General features: G+C 54.1%; 4 protein-coding genes across 4 annotated transcripts; 3 read left to right on the top strand and 1 right to left on the bottom strand.

The window, feature by feature from the left end:
* Positions 1-235: 235 nt before the first annotated feature.
* CPAR01_11846 (short chain dehydrogenase) lies at positions 236-1,714 on the top strand (the record flags this gene model as incomplete). The annotated part of the gene is made up of 7 exons (XM_060496104.1): positions 236-306; positions 395-473; positions 605-999; positions 1,176-1,233; positions 1,320-1,372; positions 1,439-1,561; positions 1,654-1,714. The coding sequence occupies 7 exons, from the start codon at positions 236-238 to the stop codon at positions 1,712-1,714; spliced, it is 840 nt and encodes a 279-aa protein (XP_060344889.1).
* An 890-nt stretch (positions 1,715-2,604) lies between these two features.
* Positions 2,605-5,908, top strand: CPAR01_11845 (fungal specific transcription factor domain-containing protein; the record flags this gene model as incomplete). Its single annotated transcript, XM_060496103.1, has 6 exons — positions 2,605-2,783; positions 2,981-4,197; positions 4,264-4,523; positions 4,599-4,653; positions 4,737-5,215; positions 5,273-5,908. The coding sequence occupies 6 exons, from the start codon at positions 2,605-2,607 to the stop codon at positions 5,906-5,908; spliced, it is 2,826 nt and encodes a 941-aa protein (XP_060344888.1).
* Positions 5,909-9,062: 3,154 nt separating this feature from the next.
* CPAR01_11844 (uncharacterized protein) lies at positions 9,063-11,198 on the bottom strand (the record flags this gene model as incomplete). Its single annotated transcript, XM_060496102.1, has 2 exons — positions 9,063-9,622; positions 9,674-11,198. 2 exons carry the CDS (start codon positions 11,196-11,198, stop codon positions 9,063-9,065), a joined length of 2,085 nt encoding a protein of 694 aa, XP_060344887.1.
* Positions 11,199-13,514: 2,316 nt separating this feature from the next.
* On the top strand, positions 13,515-13,758 carry CPAR01_11843 (uncharacterized protein; the record flags this gene model as incomplete). The annotated part of the gene is made up of 2 exons (XM_060496101.1): positions 13,515-13,553; positions 13,603-13,758. The coding sequence occupies 2 exons, from the start codon at positions 13,515-13,517 to the stop codon at positions 13,756-13,758; spliced, it is 195 nt and encodes a 64-aa protein (XP_060344886.1).
* Positions 13,759-17,105: the final 3,347 nt, after the last annotated feature.

Genomic DNA, 17,105 nt, shown 5'->3' with positions numbered 1-17,105 from the left:
TCTCCCAACCCCTCATTCAGGGCCCTCTCAATCGACCTTATGAACCAACTCATCTAAACCTTTGGATGTCTACCTCCGTACCTACGGAATAGCCCAGATATCCCAGTCCAGACACGACGCCGACGAGTACCTCTCGAACAGGATTAGCCCGTGTTCTGTTACCTACCTATCATCAAGGTGCATACCAAAAGTCTCGAACCGTCCGCAGGTCTGTTACAAGGGTCCAACTGTCAAGATGGTCCAATACAGCATTAGAAGCACAGACAACACCACCAAGGGCCGCCTAGCTCTAGTGACAGGGGCGAGGTAAGTGGCCATCCCACCTTGGACCCCTCCGCTAGTGAGGCTGTCATCGTATGTTCCCGCTGACCAGATAATCTTCACCGGCGATCAGTGGTGGCATAGGCTCATCCGTTGCCCATGCTCTCGCCGCAGAGGGCTGCGATGTCGCATTACACTATTCGTCAAGTCAGGTACGGCATCACCGATGACAAGATGGGGACGGGGCCACGGGTGCACGGGGGACCATACGGGTCTACGGCCCGTGAGGCCACCCACGCAAACCACGGGCCTAATCTCTTCGGTATATTAACATCCAGAACAGGCGAAGGCGGATGCTCTGGCTCAAGAGCTGCGCGATAAGTATCCATCGCAGCTCTTCGTCCCCTTCCAGGCCGACCTCTCCTCGAGGGAATCGACCCGGAACCTGGTGCCTAGCATCTTCGCCAACGGCGAGGTCGCGCAGAAGCACAAGGCCGTCTCGGTGCTCGTCGCTAACGCCGGCCTCGGTCGCCGGATCCGCGACCCGGCGGACATTGGCGAAGACGACTGGGACGAGATGATGGAGGTCAACGCCCGCAGCCAGTTCGTTGTGACAAAGGCCTGCCTGCCCGGCATGCGCGCTCAGGGGTGGGGCCGTGTCGTTCTCGTGGGCAGCATTGCGAGCCGCGGTGGGGGGATCAACGGGTGCCATTACGCCGCTACCAAGGGCGCTCTCTGGTGAGTGTTTTCCCAGTCATCTGTTTTTTGTGACCTTTTGAGATGTGCTCTATCCGCACTTGGCATGTTCGTATATCTTGTTAATTAGTTTCCCGGCGGGATGTCCCGGTCTTCTGGGGTCGTTTACGGCGTGACCGAGAAATGGGGGCCGAAGCTTGTCTAACTCTAAGCCGCAGCTCAATGGGTCTTAATTTGGCCACGTTCTTGGCACCGGAGGGTGTTACCGTGAATATTGTAAGCCTCAACTTTCATCGTCTTCGGGCCGAGGGTCGAAGTGAAGTATGGACTGTTACTTGAGCTGTGCTGACATTGCTTCTCAGGTGCTGCCCGCCATGATTGGGGCCACTGGCATGATTGCCACTCCGAAATCAACGTGAGCAGCAGACATTTGTCGTCTATGGTTCTGTCTTGGCATTTCACTGACATGAGCGCCCTATAGAACCTGGGATAGTAAAGATGACCTTGAGGAGTTGAGGTCCACAGATCCGGGGCTGGCCATTGCTGCCAGCGTCCCGGTCCACAGATTAGGCGCTCCCGAGGAAGTGTCAAACGTTGTCGTAATGTAAGTTACCGAACTGACCGGCGGGAGCTATTGTGGTGCTCTTTTGTATTTTTCTCACTTTGTGCTGACCCGTGATCGCCGTCCGCCCCCAGGTTTGTCAAGACTGGATATCTTACTGGCCAAGAGCTGGTCCTCGCCGGCGGATTGAAATGAGTGCCGAATGAGAGGGAGGAGACTCCGAGACTTTTCTAACCCACCGAGGCAAAATAGAGATTATTCGCCGAATGGAACGCTATTACTTGCGAGAAGAAAATGGGAACTTTTCTGCTTCGTCGCAGATGATGAGCAGCAGCTTTAGTCTCGTTGGTGATGTCCACGCGATTAGACATGGATGTTGAGACCAAGCTCGTAGAGAGTTTAACAGGGTCTCGAATCCTATGCAGCTACCACTATGTTAGTTAGTACGGATAGTATTAGTGCAGACTCTAGAGTGCTCTCAAGTACTCCCTACCGTTTCCCCCTTAGAAGTCAGCTGTGCCGCCATAAAACTCAAAGTTCAAAGGAAGAGGGGATTTGGGACGAGCTAACTCTCGATCGGTAATACCTGCGAATTATACCCTACTCCTAAAAAGTATACATTTGTGAAGTCTTGAGAGTCGCAAAACAGGGTAGTGCGTAAACCTTCACCATCAAAAGGTGCGTCATGCATCGAATTTTACGCCGACAATACCACCGCTAGACAGAAAAAACATTAAAACCCCCCCAACTATCGCCGAAACAAGCCTGCCACATTGCCGTACTTCCGTGGATGACGGACGACTAGCCCTGGATTGCCGTGCCGATGCTCTCTTTACCCCATTCGCATCCGGGCTCTCACGCCTCCAGAGTCCCCAGAGTCCCCCCTCAGTTGTGCTCCACTCAGTCCAAAAACCATCGGTCCATCACCAACCGCCGCGTTGGCCCGACATTCACCGCGACCTGCCGTAACCGCTTCCGCCGCCGCTGCCCCCTCGCATCCACACGCTTGGACCGAAGAGGAGGAAGAGGAGGAGAAGGAGGAGAAACCGAGCACACCGAATCGCCGACGTAATAATCGCAACACCATGTCTGTGGACACCGCTGCCGCCGCCCCCGTCACCGACCGCCGGCCTTCTACGACGATGGTCAGTCCCCCGCATCAGCAGCACCACCGCTTGCCTCACGCGGTGACGGCTACTGGGAAAGAGAGACGGGTATCGCGCGCTTGCGTCTCCTGCCGGCTCAGGAAGACGAGATGTGACTTGTGAGTAAACTTCGCCGTACCAGTTACCCCTCTACTTTATGAGAGATATCATGAACACACATGTACACCAACATGCCACGGCGTGCAGGCCGGTAATTGGATTAAAGATATGAGTGTTGGTTGGAAACTCATGAGAAACGCCTGCCAAGGCCCAGCTTATCTTTTGACTAACACCACCTTGTTTCCCCCTCATGTAGAGACTATGGCGGTAACCCAGGTATACCACCCTGCCGTCGCTGTGTAAGAGAACAAAAAGAATGCGTCCTAGCAACATCAAGAAGAGGCGGCCGACGGCCCCGTAAGTTTGTCCGCTTACCACAAGGTGACGATGCCGTCTTCCCGCATCAACAACAACAGCAACACTCGGACACCGTCACCGGGCCGGCAGCATACGACTCAGGACCGGGAGCCGGAGACGTCGGCATTTCCTCGGCGACGAACATCCGAGAACACCAGCACATGCACCACCAGCGCTCCACCAGCCCGGCGGATTCTCGGCACCGCAACGACGGCGGCGAGCCCTGGTCGTGCTCCCCCGAAGAGGACGACGACGGCCCGGCAGAGAGGCCGGCGAGTTGGCCCGGCTCCACTTCGCAGCCGGACAGCCCCGGCGGCCGGTCGACCCGGTCCCTCAAGAGTTCCGGCGATATCGAGGGCCACATCACCTCCAGTGACTTGTTGAATCCTTCTGATGCGCTTAATCTCCTGGCGCAGGTTGCTGACCTCGATGGGGAGGAACGGCGTGACGATATGCGACACCTGTCTGTGAGTGATGCTACGGGTCGGGATAAGTGCAGTCCCAGGAAAGGGTCACGCAAGCCATCGACACCTGCGGCGACCCATTATCCGCCAATATCAGACGGAGTATTAAGTCTACCTGTCGCTTCACGTCTACTCACATTGTATGACACCCCTCACCCACTCGATCCTCTTCAAGACACCCTTATCGTGGGGCTAACCACAACCAGATACATCGACCACTTCCACCCCTTCTTCCCCGTAGCAGACAAATGCATCCTCACCCACACCCCCGCCACAGTCTCCTCCCTCATCGATTCAGAACCCCACCTCGTCACCGCAATCTTCACAGTCGCCTCCAAAGACGAGCCATCCATGACCCGCGTCCACGAGGCCTGCTCGCGGTACATGGAGACCCTCATCTCCAAGCTCATCTACAAGGGGTCCACCACCGTCGGCGCCGTCGAGGCCCTGCTCATCCTCGCGCAGTGGGCGCCGCAGAGACTTCAGGAGAAGCCTACCGTCGGGCGCGGCGAGGAGGACGAGGGCGCGTGGATGCAGATCGGCGTCGCGATACGGCTGGGGTACCTGCAGAGTCTGGAGCAGACAGGGCTGTTGTCGGATAAGACGAGCCCGTCGTCGGAAACGTTTCGGAGGAAGAGGTTGGTTTGGGCTGGTAAGCCTTTCCTTGGTGAAAAGTGATAAGGCAGCCGTGCTGACGTTTGTGTCTTTGGGTCATCAGCTTGCTACATGAGTGATAGGGAAGTGTCGATCCGCGTAGGCAAGGGGTTCTGGTCCCGTGGGCCGGGACCGTCGACAGTACCACGCTCTGCGGACTTCCCATCTCTAAGAATACAGGAAGCCGGGGGAGACAACCTCGGACAGCTGTTCCAGGCTCAGCTTGAGTTGATACAGCTCTTCAGCAATGCTCATGACATACTATACTCATCATCAAGTCATAGAGCTCAGCTGTACCTAGGCGGAGAGTACGTGAGGTATATAGTAAGTCGCTCTTGACAGTCTCTCCATCATCCTCGAGTGCCATTCCTCGTCACCTTATTTGGCTAACAACCATAGGATGACTCTTTTGCAGTACTTCGTAAATGGAAGATCGTCTGGGGAAGCCTCAACTGTAAGTCGACAACCTTCTCAAGCCACCCTTGTGCCCCTGGGTTCACACCCCATGAATGAGCCCAACTAACACTCAACCTCCAGTCACGCCCTTAATAAAAGCAGGCCTCAACCTCTCCTACGAGTTCCTCCGCCTCTATATCAACGCCTTCGCCTTCCAAGCAACAATCAACCGCGCAATCACCAAAGCCCGCCAACAACAGCAGCAACAGATGCAGCATAACCAACAGCAATATCAGCAGAGCCAGCAGAGTCAACAGCAGAACATGTCCTCAAAAGATCAGAAACAGCAACACAACGGACACGAGACAACGACGGCAACCCAAGCGCCAGCAAGACACCCACCACAACCACTGCCGCAGCCACCAACGACGACTATCAGCAGCCCCCTATTCGCAGACCTCGCTAGTACGCCCGACGCCCGCTTCATTTACGAATCAATGGACGCGGCCAACTCTCTTCTAAACATCCTCAACTCCTCTGTAGATCCGGCTACCGGGTTGAGGTACATGCCACTAAAGTACTACCTCTACGTAATCTACGCGGCCGTGTTTCTCTTCAAGGTATGCCGGTCATCTCACCTTTACTCTCTCGCACATTTTGCTGATTGATACAAACAGGCCCGTCTCGCTGGCGCCCTAGGAAGCGAAGCCTCAGAAAGCGTCCGCCGCTCAATCAACGTCACAATCGAAGGCCTCCAACGCTCCTCCTTGAGCCCGCACAGCCTGGGTCAGCGCTACGCGCGCCTTCTTTCCCTGCTATGGCGTAGTAAACCAGAAGAACACCAGCAACGGAGTCAAGGACCTACCCTACAGTCCAACGTCACCATCTCCTGTCCTGACGGTCACGCGGTCGATGCCACCAACACTGGAGTACCGTGTCCGGCGTTCGGCCTCCATAATGGGGCAGGCGGCCCCGGGTCCGTGTCGGTGCACGTACCGACTGTACCGAGCTCGGCCGGTGCCGGTAACAGCAATGGATATGGAGGTCTTGGTGGACATGCCGACCATCATCAAGGGTTTGGCGGGATGTCGCATGGTCATGCGCATTCGAATATGGCTGCCTTCCCTCATCAGCCCGATCTTCTAGTCAGAGGCTTCTCATGGCGAGATCTAGATGATCTGGGGCAATTCATCGGGCCGGCGGACATGAACTTTTCTGATCCTGCCAATTTGGCGGTGATGGGCGGGTCGATTAACCTGGATGAAGGGGCAGGGTATGATGTTCTCTGGCCTGGGAATGACGTGGTCTTTTGAGCTTCTTTGACGAGCGGCAGAAGGTATCTCAACAATGAGTAAAGATTTCTGAGTGGGAACGCGTCATGGAAGTAGGTTGTAATTCTAGACGGAGACACTCACGTGTGAATGGAAAGAACAACGGTTCATGGAGTTTAAAAGTACTTAAGGTAGTGTGGCTGTATTGCATGGGTCGTCTTTGACCTAGAGGCCGTGAACGATGTTAGCAATTGAAGAACATCGCACAAAGACAAAAGTCCCAGTCACTGGCGATGGTGACGTTCGCGGTGAATGTGACATGATAATAGATATCCTACCTCATATCTCTCCCACTCAGTCCGGAAGGGCACGAGCCTTCCGGCAAAGATTAATCGAGCATGAGAGACTATGGTAGTCGGAGGTCATTACGCCAGGATGAATATAAATGCCAGTGCATCACGCTCGACTTCTTTCAGAGAGGCCAAGGTCCGGGGGAGGGCATACGTGGCCAGGCAGCTACGGCAGCTCGAAATCACCGGATCCGAAAGACAGTTTTAGAAGAAGCTCGAAACAATATACTAACGAAGAACTCAAGGCATTGCTATCATGCCAGAACAGCATTCCGCTCCGTACCAACATCCTTCATGGGTCTCTGCGTATTCAGCATAAATACGTAACAGAGTTCTGACGATGGCCATTGACAAGGGAAGGATGTGTATGCCGAGAACAGCCTTACGGCGCTCACACCTTGCACATAGCATATCCATTCCTAAATTTCTTAAGAACCTATATCCTCCATCACTTCAATCATTGACCGTCTTCATTCTCTTCTCACTCTTCTTCGGCCAATCTTCAAGATGCTTAACAATAACTACCAAAGCCAAGCACCCGACGGTATCGCATAATCATAGCATTCCGAGGTGCCTGTCACATTGGGCCCCTGACTTCGCCATTCTATACGGGTGAAAGATGCTACTTGGCAGACACATACCGGACCTGCCCAGTCAGAAACAGAGTCGAGACAACAAGTCACCTAGTGTAAAAGCCCACAGAGGGAGCGCTTATACTTTAGCTCAACCAAGTCAGGCCTTCCACAGGCTGAAGGACGCCACCACCCAATCGCCAGGTTTACCAAGAACTTCTGCAAAGTCAGGGATTTTATCCACTTAAGGCAGGACTCCCAGCTAGACCCCTTGTCCGTGGTACCCCAAGTCCTACCCTAAAGCAGTCCCTATTATTAGGGTCTCTTCCTCGCCCGCTGGATATTTCTCTCGAATAAACAATGAATGAGAAACTTTGCTCACTACTGAGATAATGTTACATATGTTCCAGGCCAGACGTAAGAATTGAGACCCTTGTGTTTTCGCAAACAGTAGGCTGGCTGCCTATAGTATCAAACCCACCTACCGAGATTGCATTGGCCTGCTCCCGGAAAAATGAAGTCCTCGTCAAATGCTTCTTTATATACCTATCCTCTCACCGTAACGGAAACTGGGCCAGTCCCTCAGAGATCAACATCAACAGTCCCTCCAGGCGCCATCAAACATAAACCCCTCAACCGCAGTCCAAATCAGAGGCTTCTCACAAATGACCTCAAACGTCATAAAAAAAAAACGAACGCTGCGTAAAGCCAACCACTCGAATATCCCAAAATCGAATCGACAGTCTCCACAACCTGCATCCAGCTCGTCACCACACGTCCCGCCGGCATCTCTCCACACCCATGCCCAATCCCCGCCCCCTCCGGGCCCCACAGCCCCGGACCCCGCAACCACCCGCCCCGAAACAAACTCGCACCCCGGTCCCTCCGCCCCGAGAATCTCACCCCCAAACCCCCCCCCCCCCGTCCGTATCCCGTCGTTCACCCTCCGGATCGAACGACGTTACCAAAGTAAACGGTTTTCAATGCCGACGAGGAACCAAGAATAGAAACATCCAACGAAAAAAAACGGGCCACCTTCTAGCCCCAAGCCACGCCGGTGTCTCCGATCACCCAACTTCCCCCAAATCACCCCATCAACGCCGTATGTTTCAACCCCAACGCCACATCATAAAAGCCCTCACCTCTCACCTCCCACCTCAAATCCAGTGAAAGAAATCCCCAAACAAAGAGAACCCCGGCATCGCAACCGTAACGTAGACCAACGTCCGCCTGCCGCCGTCTTTTTCCAAAAGTCGAGACCGTTTCCCCAAGGTACGATTTGGAACGGTCACCATCTATCTATACGTCCCATCATCTCAAACCACCAACCCCCTTCCATCCTTGCCCCACAACCACCACTCCAAGCCACACAGACGGAACCCCTCCGTCCACGCCCACGTCGCACCGCCAGACGGTCCTCGCCTGACAAGGAACCCTCACAACCCTTCTAGAACACAACATCTACAAGTCTGGGAACGCCACTCCCTCGACGGCCTTTGAAGTGAATAGTCTCAGTATGACAACAAGCCCTTCCAAATCAAGGAGGGACTTACCCAACACAGAAATACGACTATCGCAAATCACTGTTAAAGCGGTTCATCTTCATAATAAGACGGGTATTTGATATTTGATTTTGAATAGCATCGAGGCGCGAAGAGAAACCTGAATGAAAGGCACAAATAATGCCCGAGTCTTTGAAAAGAAGAAGTAGACTATGGCAAGTCAGACGCGTCTGAAAAAGTTATACAGTAGTGAAGCGAATCGGAGAGAAGAAAAAGATGAAGAGAAATTGGTTTCCCAGCTGATATATACAAAACACCGTCGCTATCCCCATAAAAAGTAGATAAAATGTTTGAGCCATCCGTCTCTAAGTATTTTTTGGGTTCAGTTCATCAGCTCAAATCTAAAAAAAAAAAAAAAAAAAAAAAAAAGGTCACTGAATAGACTGGGACATTGACTGTCCCAGAGCTGAGAGTGAGAGCCCTGACATCTCATGCTCCCTCCCAGCCCTCATGCGAGTGCGAAATACTCGCCTTGAACATAATAAAGAAAAAGGGGAAACCAATGGGAAGTACCCAACAACCAAGAAGCAAGTCATCATGGGCATGCCAGGTTGTCATATACGCCCACTGTCCGTCCGCCAACCAACCGTGCGTCCGTCCCACCTACTCGTACAACCAGGCCCCAAGTACCGTAACCGAAACCCATTTCCTTTCCCTGTGTCCCGTCGTTATTGCCAGGGGGTATCACGGAGAGAACGCCTCTCCAATATCATTAAACCTCTGCGCCTTGTACCTCTTCGCGGAAGCGCACGCCGCCGCTGACCTGGATCGCTCCCTTGACCCATTCGTTGTCTGCCACCTTCTCTAGTACCCACCGGCTCCTTGCGCGTTGCAACAGGCCCTCAGTAATCTCCATTGCACCGAGGAGACCGCGCTCCTTAAACTTGGCTTCGTCGCCTTCGTGATCGCCATCCTGGCCGGCATAGTCGATCCAGCGCCACTCCGCACGTGCTATGCGGTGACTGGTGCGACTGCGCATGCGGTGGCCGTCCATCGTGTTTGGGTAAGGATCGAAAGGCAAGCGAGCTTCGAGAAGTGCGTAGAGCAAGACACCCAGAGACCACGCATCGGTGGCGCGGCCATCGTAGGGCAGACCCATGATAACCTCGGGAGCGGCATAATCCTCCGAGCCACATCTCGTCTCGAGTTTCTCGTCGTCGGTGATGCGGCGGGAAAGACCGAGATCGGTGAGGGTGATGACCGAGTGCGGGTATGTCGTCCAGTCAATTGAGGGGTCTGCGAGCTCAGGTGCCGTCAAGTTCACGAGTACATCTGGGAGTAGTCAGCAAAGGGTAGCTCTCCATTACCAAGAGAAATACCCACTCTCGAGCTTGATATCCCTGTGGACGATCCTGCGCTCATGCAGGTACCGTACAGCGCCCACCAACTCGGCAAACATCCTTCGCAACAAGGCTGGTTTGAGGAGTTGGCGATGGCCTGTAGCCACGTCGAACAGATCGCCCCCAGGGCAATGGCTAAGGACCAAGATGGCGCGGCTTGGCTCAATGTTCCACGCCTTGAGGTGGACCAGGGAAGGATGGCTGATGGTCTGCATGATCTCGAGTTCACGCTTCAGTGACATTTCGATTCTCTCCTCGCTCGCTCCTCCTCGAGGGCCGTGTTCGCAGACCTTGACTGCAACAAGAGTCTTTCTGAATGATGGCGACATTTTGGATATCGGGGTGAGGCTGTTATCGCTTCGCAGTGATTCGCTTCCGTCATCCATCTGGCTCGTTGCCAGCATCACTCGACTGAACGTTCCCTGGCCTAGCGTCTTGATTGCCCTCCATCTTCTCTTCTTTCGGTCGCGGCCGTAGGCTTCAAAGTACTCGGGTATCGCGGGTTTCGGTTTGCCGATCGCCATTTCGGTCGAGTCTCTTGATGATTCGCTCGGTGGCGGGGTCGGTGGTTGCGCAATCGCCGGTGTCAGGCCTCTTGATTCTGCAAGATTGGCCTCCCGGCGCATGTGCGGCTCGAGGCCAGAGTCGGGGCCGTTTGTCGGCTTCGTGTGGGAGCCCGAGACGGTGATGTGTCGCTTGGGAACGTAATTGGGGTCCGGGATGTACTCGCTGATGCTTCGGTTCCGCGCGTGTTCGGCCTTGCCATTCACTGGCCCCTTTGCGCCCGCACCGTCAGAGCCCTCGGCCACCAGGCCAGCATAGACTTTGCGTTTCGAGGCGTTGGCCAAGGCTACCGCTATTGATTCGCCGGTAGACGTGACGAGGACGGAGTCCGGGGCTGGGTTCTGCATTTGATCCCTTGAAGGCGGTCGCACCCCAAGACGTCTCCAAGGGCCGGGCGAGTCTCCAGATAACAAAGGTGAAGGCAGCGGGGTGACGTCGCTCATAGCCGAGAGAATGGGACTGGGCATGCACGAGCTTGTAGCCGAGGCGGGACCCAGGCTGTTGGCGATGGCAGCTTTGAAGCTTGGGGTACGGGATATGGGTTTGAGATTGGAGGACGAGGTTTTATGTTGGAGGGCGTTACTCGGGCGGCGCGGGGTCGAAAGGGCGTCGTTTGAGTGAATGTCGGTTCGTGTGGGGAGGTTGGGATGAAAGTCTGACGTCTGGATTCGGAGTGAATTGCTGGCGGCAAGTGGACTGGGGCCGGGTCTCTGACTCGAGGGAGGCTCCAGTTGCTGAAAGGATGATTCAGACAAGGGCGGCGAGGGTGCTATTGTGTGTGTCTGGAACTGGATCTGAGGGTTGGAGACGTAAGGGAAAGGGATGTCGTTGAAGTCTGCTGCATTGTGGGTGTTTGTATCTGAGGCGAAGGGACCGGAACTCCCATCAACCTTGTTCTGGTGTTGGGTTTGTAGAGGCATGGACTGGGGTGGACCGTTTGACATGATTATATGCAACGTGTGGACGAGGTGGGTACGGACGGTGGTGCGTATCGGTATCGCAGAGAAGCGTTGCTGGCGGGGGATGGACCGGCGCGAGGTTATCAATGGGAGGGTGGCGACCGTCTGCGATTCGTAGGACGTAGGACGTGGACGGGACGGGATGAGCTGGCTACACACGGCGCCCACAGAACCGGGCCAACGTCAGTTACCACCGTTCCTTTTCTCTTTTGTCCGTCTTCCGTTTTGGGTCTTGGAGTAAAAGAGAGGTAGGTGTAGATTGTGTGGTCCGTGGGTGTGTGTTGTGTTCGAGAAGCAGAAGTAGAGTTGGGAAGAAGATGGGGGATGAACTCACCCGATGGTCCGGTCTTTCTACGTAGTATATAGGTCTCTCTTGCTCTCTATGATGCAGTTGAGAAACCTTGGCGGTTCAAGCACCTGTTTTCTCTTTGGATGCGATTGACTCGGGGGTCCGCGCTGCGCAGCGTACACAGGCAGGGAAGAAGGGGGAAACGAGAGAAAAGAGCCTTTGGCGGTGGCCGCATGCAAGGAATGGCGGGGGAGAAGGAGGGAAACAGGAGCGGAAAAAGGGAATGAGAACTGCAGAGAGAGGGGGAAGAGGTTAGGGTAAATGAAGGGAAGGGAAGGGGCAGAAACAACAGCAGCGATGGGAGGAAGGGGGGGGCTATGACGAGAACATGGGGGAGGCTCGGTTGGGCTATGTTGAGCGAGAGAGAAGTGCAGCAGCGTAGCGGCAGTACAGAGTAAAAGGTAAGGTAGGTAGCAACAGCAAGAAAAGGATACGGCAGGTAGCGTAAAGGTGACAAGCACTTTTGGGTGCTGCAGAAGCAGCAAGCGGAGCGTCAAGCAAGTCGGCGGCGCAAACGCAACGCAACGTCCCAGTGTACCCAGTGTCTTATGCCAGGATCAAGCCCAAGTTGTGGTGTCCCTGGGATGCCGTGCCCGAGTATATGCGTGTGTGTATTCGTTTGGTCTTTGTGTAGAGAGGTATGTGCCAGTTTCTGACCGGAGAGAAGGGATGATGGAAATGGTTCAGGGAGCATGAGAAACAAAAACGAAAGAGAATGGAAGAAAATGGCAGTCAGTGAGTGACAGGGACAACCGAGCGGACAAGAAGGAACCAAGAGCAAGAGCGCGGCGCGATGCGGTGCCAAACCCCTAAGAACCCAGAGAGTCCACAGTCGCCCACCTCAAGCAAAAAAGTCCAGGTGCGACTGGACTGGACGCCAAAAAACCCAAAGGTGGAAAAAGAACGGAGACGGCAGGGTCAAGGTCAGACATGCTATAGCACGGGAAGCCGTTCGAAACGGAGCCAGTCATGGACTAGTCACCAGCCAAAGACGGGGGGGCACGGCCGCACGTCAAACGTTTGATTGGTTCCATTGAGACCGAGGAGGAATAAAGTACGAGGTCTGACTAAGCCAGCCACAAGGTTACGTCCTCTCTATTGATGTACCTAGGTAAGGTACCTAGGTAGATAGGTACCTACATTTCAATGATAAATGCCCCGAGGCCCACGAGACTCAAATTCTAGAAAGAGAACATCGTGTTGGCCAAAGATTCGAGTCTGATTGCCGTCCGTATAGGTTGTCAGCCCGAGGCAAGAGAGAGAAAAGTACCTTGCGTGCCGACCTCACCTTCCTGGACCAGACCCTGCCTGCAGTACCTGCGTGCAGAGTACAGACGTGTGTCAATGCACGGCTGTCGGTCGGGTCTAGCCCCCCTCCGTCTCCGGTCCGTATTCGCCGGGCTACCTTCCTTACCTAACTCTTTCGTCTCCTGAGTCCTGGTTCTCCCAAGGTCAGCATCCTACGCAGTAGGAAGGCAAGCAGCAAGCTGTACGGAGTAGCGTACGGAGTCACGGACGGAGTACTGCGGATGGGTTCAGTTCATAACGGATCAAATACCACTGCGGATCCCCGCCCACTCTCATTCTGATTTCACTCATCATAGTCATCACACTCGTGACTTTATTGATTTGCAAAAAAAAACCCTCTTCTCATCACATTCCCTGGCCATTCTCCATACCTGCTTGCTTTTCCTAAACCTCTTTTTGCCCATGCTCCCTCTGCTGCAAGATTAGACGCATATGCACAGCAAGGTATCTATTCCGTGATTCCCTGGCAGATTGGGCTGATAACCTTGAATGTTCCTAATGGCCCTTGAGATACTCCATAATCCGTACCTTACGGATATCCGTACGTATCTGGCCTGCCACCTGCCTTACCTTATCTTGCCGCGACAGAGGAGCAAGGGGGGAAACAAAGAACGGCTTTGGTTCCACAATTACCCGGCCGGGCAATGAATCAATTTTGCAAACACAAGCCTCAACCTCCAAAGGCAAAGCGTGGCAAGCTTCCCCTTCTTTCACCATGCGCCTTACCTCCTTACCTTACACCCAGGGTACCTGTCCGTACAAAGGAAACTGAAATTCCAACGTCCGTTGCCTCTGCAACTCAACCGTTCGTTCGTGCCTCATTCATCGCCCTATCCGTCGTTGGCCTGGACCCAAAACAGCCAGCCAATCGTCGCCTCACCGGTCTGACGCTAATCCACCTGTTACTTCTTCGCCTGCACTCATCTCTGTGCACCATGTTTCTGGTTTCGGTGCCTCGTGGCCGTCGTCGTCACGTCTGTCCGAAGCCAGCCCAGGTGCGGAATGGTTGGTGTCAGAGCCACTGGTGACGGGTGACAATCGGCGGCACAGCTCGACCAAATGGCTCGAGTATGTTGTCCAATTCTACGAATAGATTTCACTCGTAGTCGCTTCGCCCGGCTGGCCCCCATGACATGACCGCGTCCAGTCCAAAATGGCCCGTCTGACGGTAATACGGCATTCTGCAATCCCCTCAACCATCCGGTCCTTGGCAATCGGATAGGCATGCAGTCATGAGCCATGAATATCAGAATATGCCAGCCAGTGCCGTACGGCCACACTAGACTGACTGACTACAAACGACTACACTGCCAAGCAGAGCCGGGCGAGTCTGCGTCTCGAGACAATTGAAGTAGATGCGCTATCGCCAAACGCTGTTTATCGAGCTCTAAGACGGCCGGCAGTGTCCTGGATCATACCCAATGCTCCTCTTGGGATCGTTCAACCTATCGGCCTTGATAAACATTAGCTGACCGCAGACCAAAGTCTTTGCAGAGACTGAGAAGCAAACCAGATCCTATTACAACCCCTTCACATTCGTCGTTTCAAGACTTCTCAAATCTCATGTCTGGTCGAGGAGGCGCCCTTCCATACACCCATGTTCACACCCCCAGGAAGTGATGTGCCCGTCGGATATTACGTTACAGTGCATGTCCCTCTTTTCCCAGGTACACAGCGAGACCACTCGCTACAGCCTGTGACAGGTACCGCCAGTGTCCGCTATCCATGTGGACGGGCAACAGAGTAGGGAGGCACGGAGGGTTTGGGGGCTCGCCTAGGCCATGGCCCATGGCATCAATTCCAAGGGCGTACAACCTCATAGGGCGACCGGTTCCAGTTGGGGACCGGAGCAGACGACTTTAAAATTGGCCTCGTCCAGAGCTGCTACCCGTTAAGCTGCTTTTGGATAGCGGTGGGCCGGTGAGGTTCCCACCGTGGCACCGTCTGGCTCGGAACTGGGTCCAGCGTCCCGTTTATTGACTTTCCCAATCTCCATCCGTGCCATGCTACACCGGCTGACTGGTTGGGCCTGGTATGCTGTTCCCTGCCTGTATCCCGTCCGCGATGGATCTTGTCTTTTGTTGGTCTCTTGTATGATTGCGTACCTGAGGGCCTTGCTTTTGACTTGACACAATGAATGGACCACTGTCGCGACAAAATCGCTGCCCACTAGAACTGTCTAGAGGAAGAGGGAGAGACCAACATACCGTGCGCGCAGTATGTGGCCTCTGTTTGGCTACACGGATGGGCTGTCGGCGGCCTGTGATATGTATCTGCCATGCACCTGCAGCTACCGGCGTCTGACCAAATGAACGGATTCGGCCAAGGGCGCATTCGGCAGGCGACAATGGCATCTCACGACATTTCGCGTTCTCGACTGACTGTTGTTATCGGCTGCCTTTAAGAGGTTTGATCTATGACTGACCCAGCTCCGCTCGTGAGGTGGAATTGAGTTCAACCAACTTTGCCCGAGACCGTCGCGATCATTAGGGCCGCACTAGGCAAGCATATCATGAATAATGTTGACCTTGGGCTATGCGTGTTGGCCATGCCGGCAGCGTCTCTATGGGCTAGGAAATGGTAGCGCCGGTGTGCCGGTGTGCCGGCTACCGCCCTCTAGTTCTCGACCATTTTCTTGTAAGCGGCTGTAGGATGAATAGCGTGCGAGATTCTATCCACGAAGAAATGGACGTGTTCCTCGACATGAAAGCTCCCTAGTTGGTGTCAGCCTTCGTCCAACTTTGAAGGATAGTATCCGTAAACCGCAGGAGAGTGCCATGCGTGACAGTCTCTTTGGGTGCACATGACAATCCATCGCTAGTTACCACCGAGTCATTCGCACACGGTCGCCGATATTTGTTGACAATGCTTCCTTTTGTTTGACTTTCAACGGCGCAAATGACGGATATGAAAGAGTCAGGTCACTGCAGGTCAGAGATCTTATCTCTCCCTCGGCGATCCTTCCCGGTCGAGTCCATCGGATATCAATTGCTTGGCCCGTAGTAACGTCCTCCGTTTTACGACGTCGGCACAACGGTCACTACCCGTAGCTTTAGGAGACGGCGCTTCAAGCCATTCAGTCTGCAAAACGGGTCCCTTTCGTCAATGCCGCATTATCGAGACTCAAATGTTACAGAATGCTCACGCTTATTTCAGCCAGTAAGTCTGTCAATAGGTACCCGCATACTCATATCTAGGATCTGAGTCGCCCGCAAGCGCCCCTCCCTCCCCCACAGGTTCCTATCCCGTTCCGCTTTCGCTCCATGTTCGCCTTGGGCAGCGTCGATTGGCCGCTTGTGCCCACGATGGACTAGGAGTGCGGGCTATTGGTGCCTTCTTCCCAGGTAGCTCCAACGCCTCAAAATCTGGTGCATGCCTAAAGATCTCTCGGAGCATCCGACATGGAATAGATGCATGATGACGTGTGTAGCAGTCACGACGGTTTGATCTTGTTGCCAGCGTTTTCTTTTCGGGTCAATGGTCATCAGCCAAGGGAGGCCGAAGCTGGTTGGACCGTGAGGCGGAGGTCCGTCGACCAAAAACGCCCACGTCTTCCGTTCGCATTGGCACCGATATCCGGAGAATATCGCCGGTGTGTGCGGCCGAGAGTATGGTAAAGAAATAGAGGCAAATGGTCTTCATCAGATTATCGTGGATATGGTGTTCTTGGTGTTGGCTTCGCAATCATCGTCGTCATTCTGATGAGTAATAGTCAAGATTGAGGGTGACTGCAGTCCAAGGCAGCGAGCTGCTGCTGTTGCTACTTCCTCTCTGCTTTGTGAGTCTGACAAAGGAAGGACCGCATCTGCGGTGACCGAGAAGGTGCCTGCCTGCCTGCTTACCTATCTTGCCGCTGCTTCTGTCCCTCCTTCATCGTCATGTCCCCTGCTTTCCTTCCTCATACAAACCGCATTTGTCATTGATACTTTAGGTAAGGTAGATACCTCAGCCAGGTACCGGCCCAATGGAATGTTCTGTGGTGTTCTTCTCGATTCTCCCCATCGGCAGGTAATTGGGAAAAGGTAGCTGGGTACCTAGAAGAAGGGAGGGCAAGAAAGTATCTGAGGCAGGTAGGCTGCCATCTATCGCCACCTCATTTTAGGTAGGTATTCTCAAATCCAACTCTTGCAACCTGCGGTAAGAGGGGGGTGGGAGGACAGGCAGACATACACTAGGAAGTAACAGCGTATTGAGAACAGCAAGACAAAGTGAACGAAAGGTCAATGATTTGCTTG

This window comes from Colletotrichum paranaense (assembly GCF_030867605.1).
Source record: "Colletotrichum paranaense strain IMI 384185 chromosome Unknown Scaffold_10.1, whole genome shotgun sequence".
Lineage (NCBI taxonomy): Eukaryota > Fungi > Ascomycota > Sordariomycetes > Glomerellales > Glomerellaceae > Colletotrichum > Colletotrichum paranaense.
Note: the sequence above shows the minus strand (reverse complement) of the source record. Positions and strands in the feature narration are given on the sequence as shown.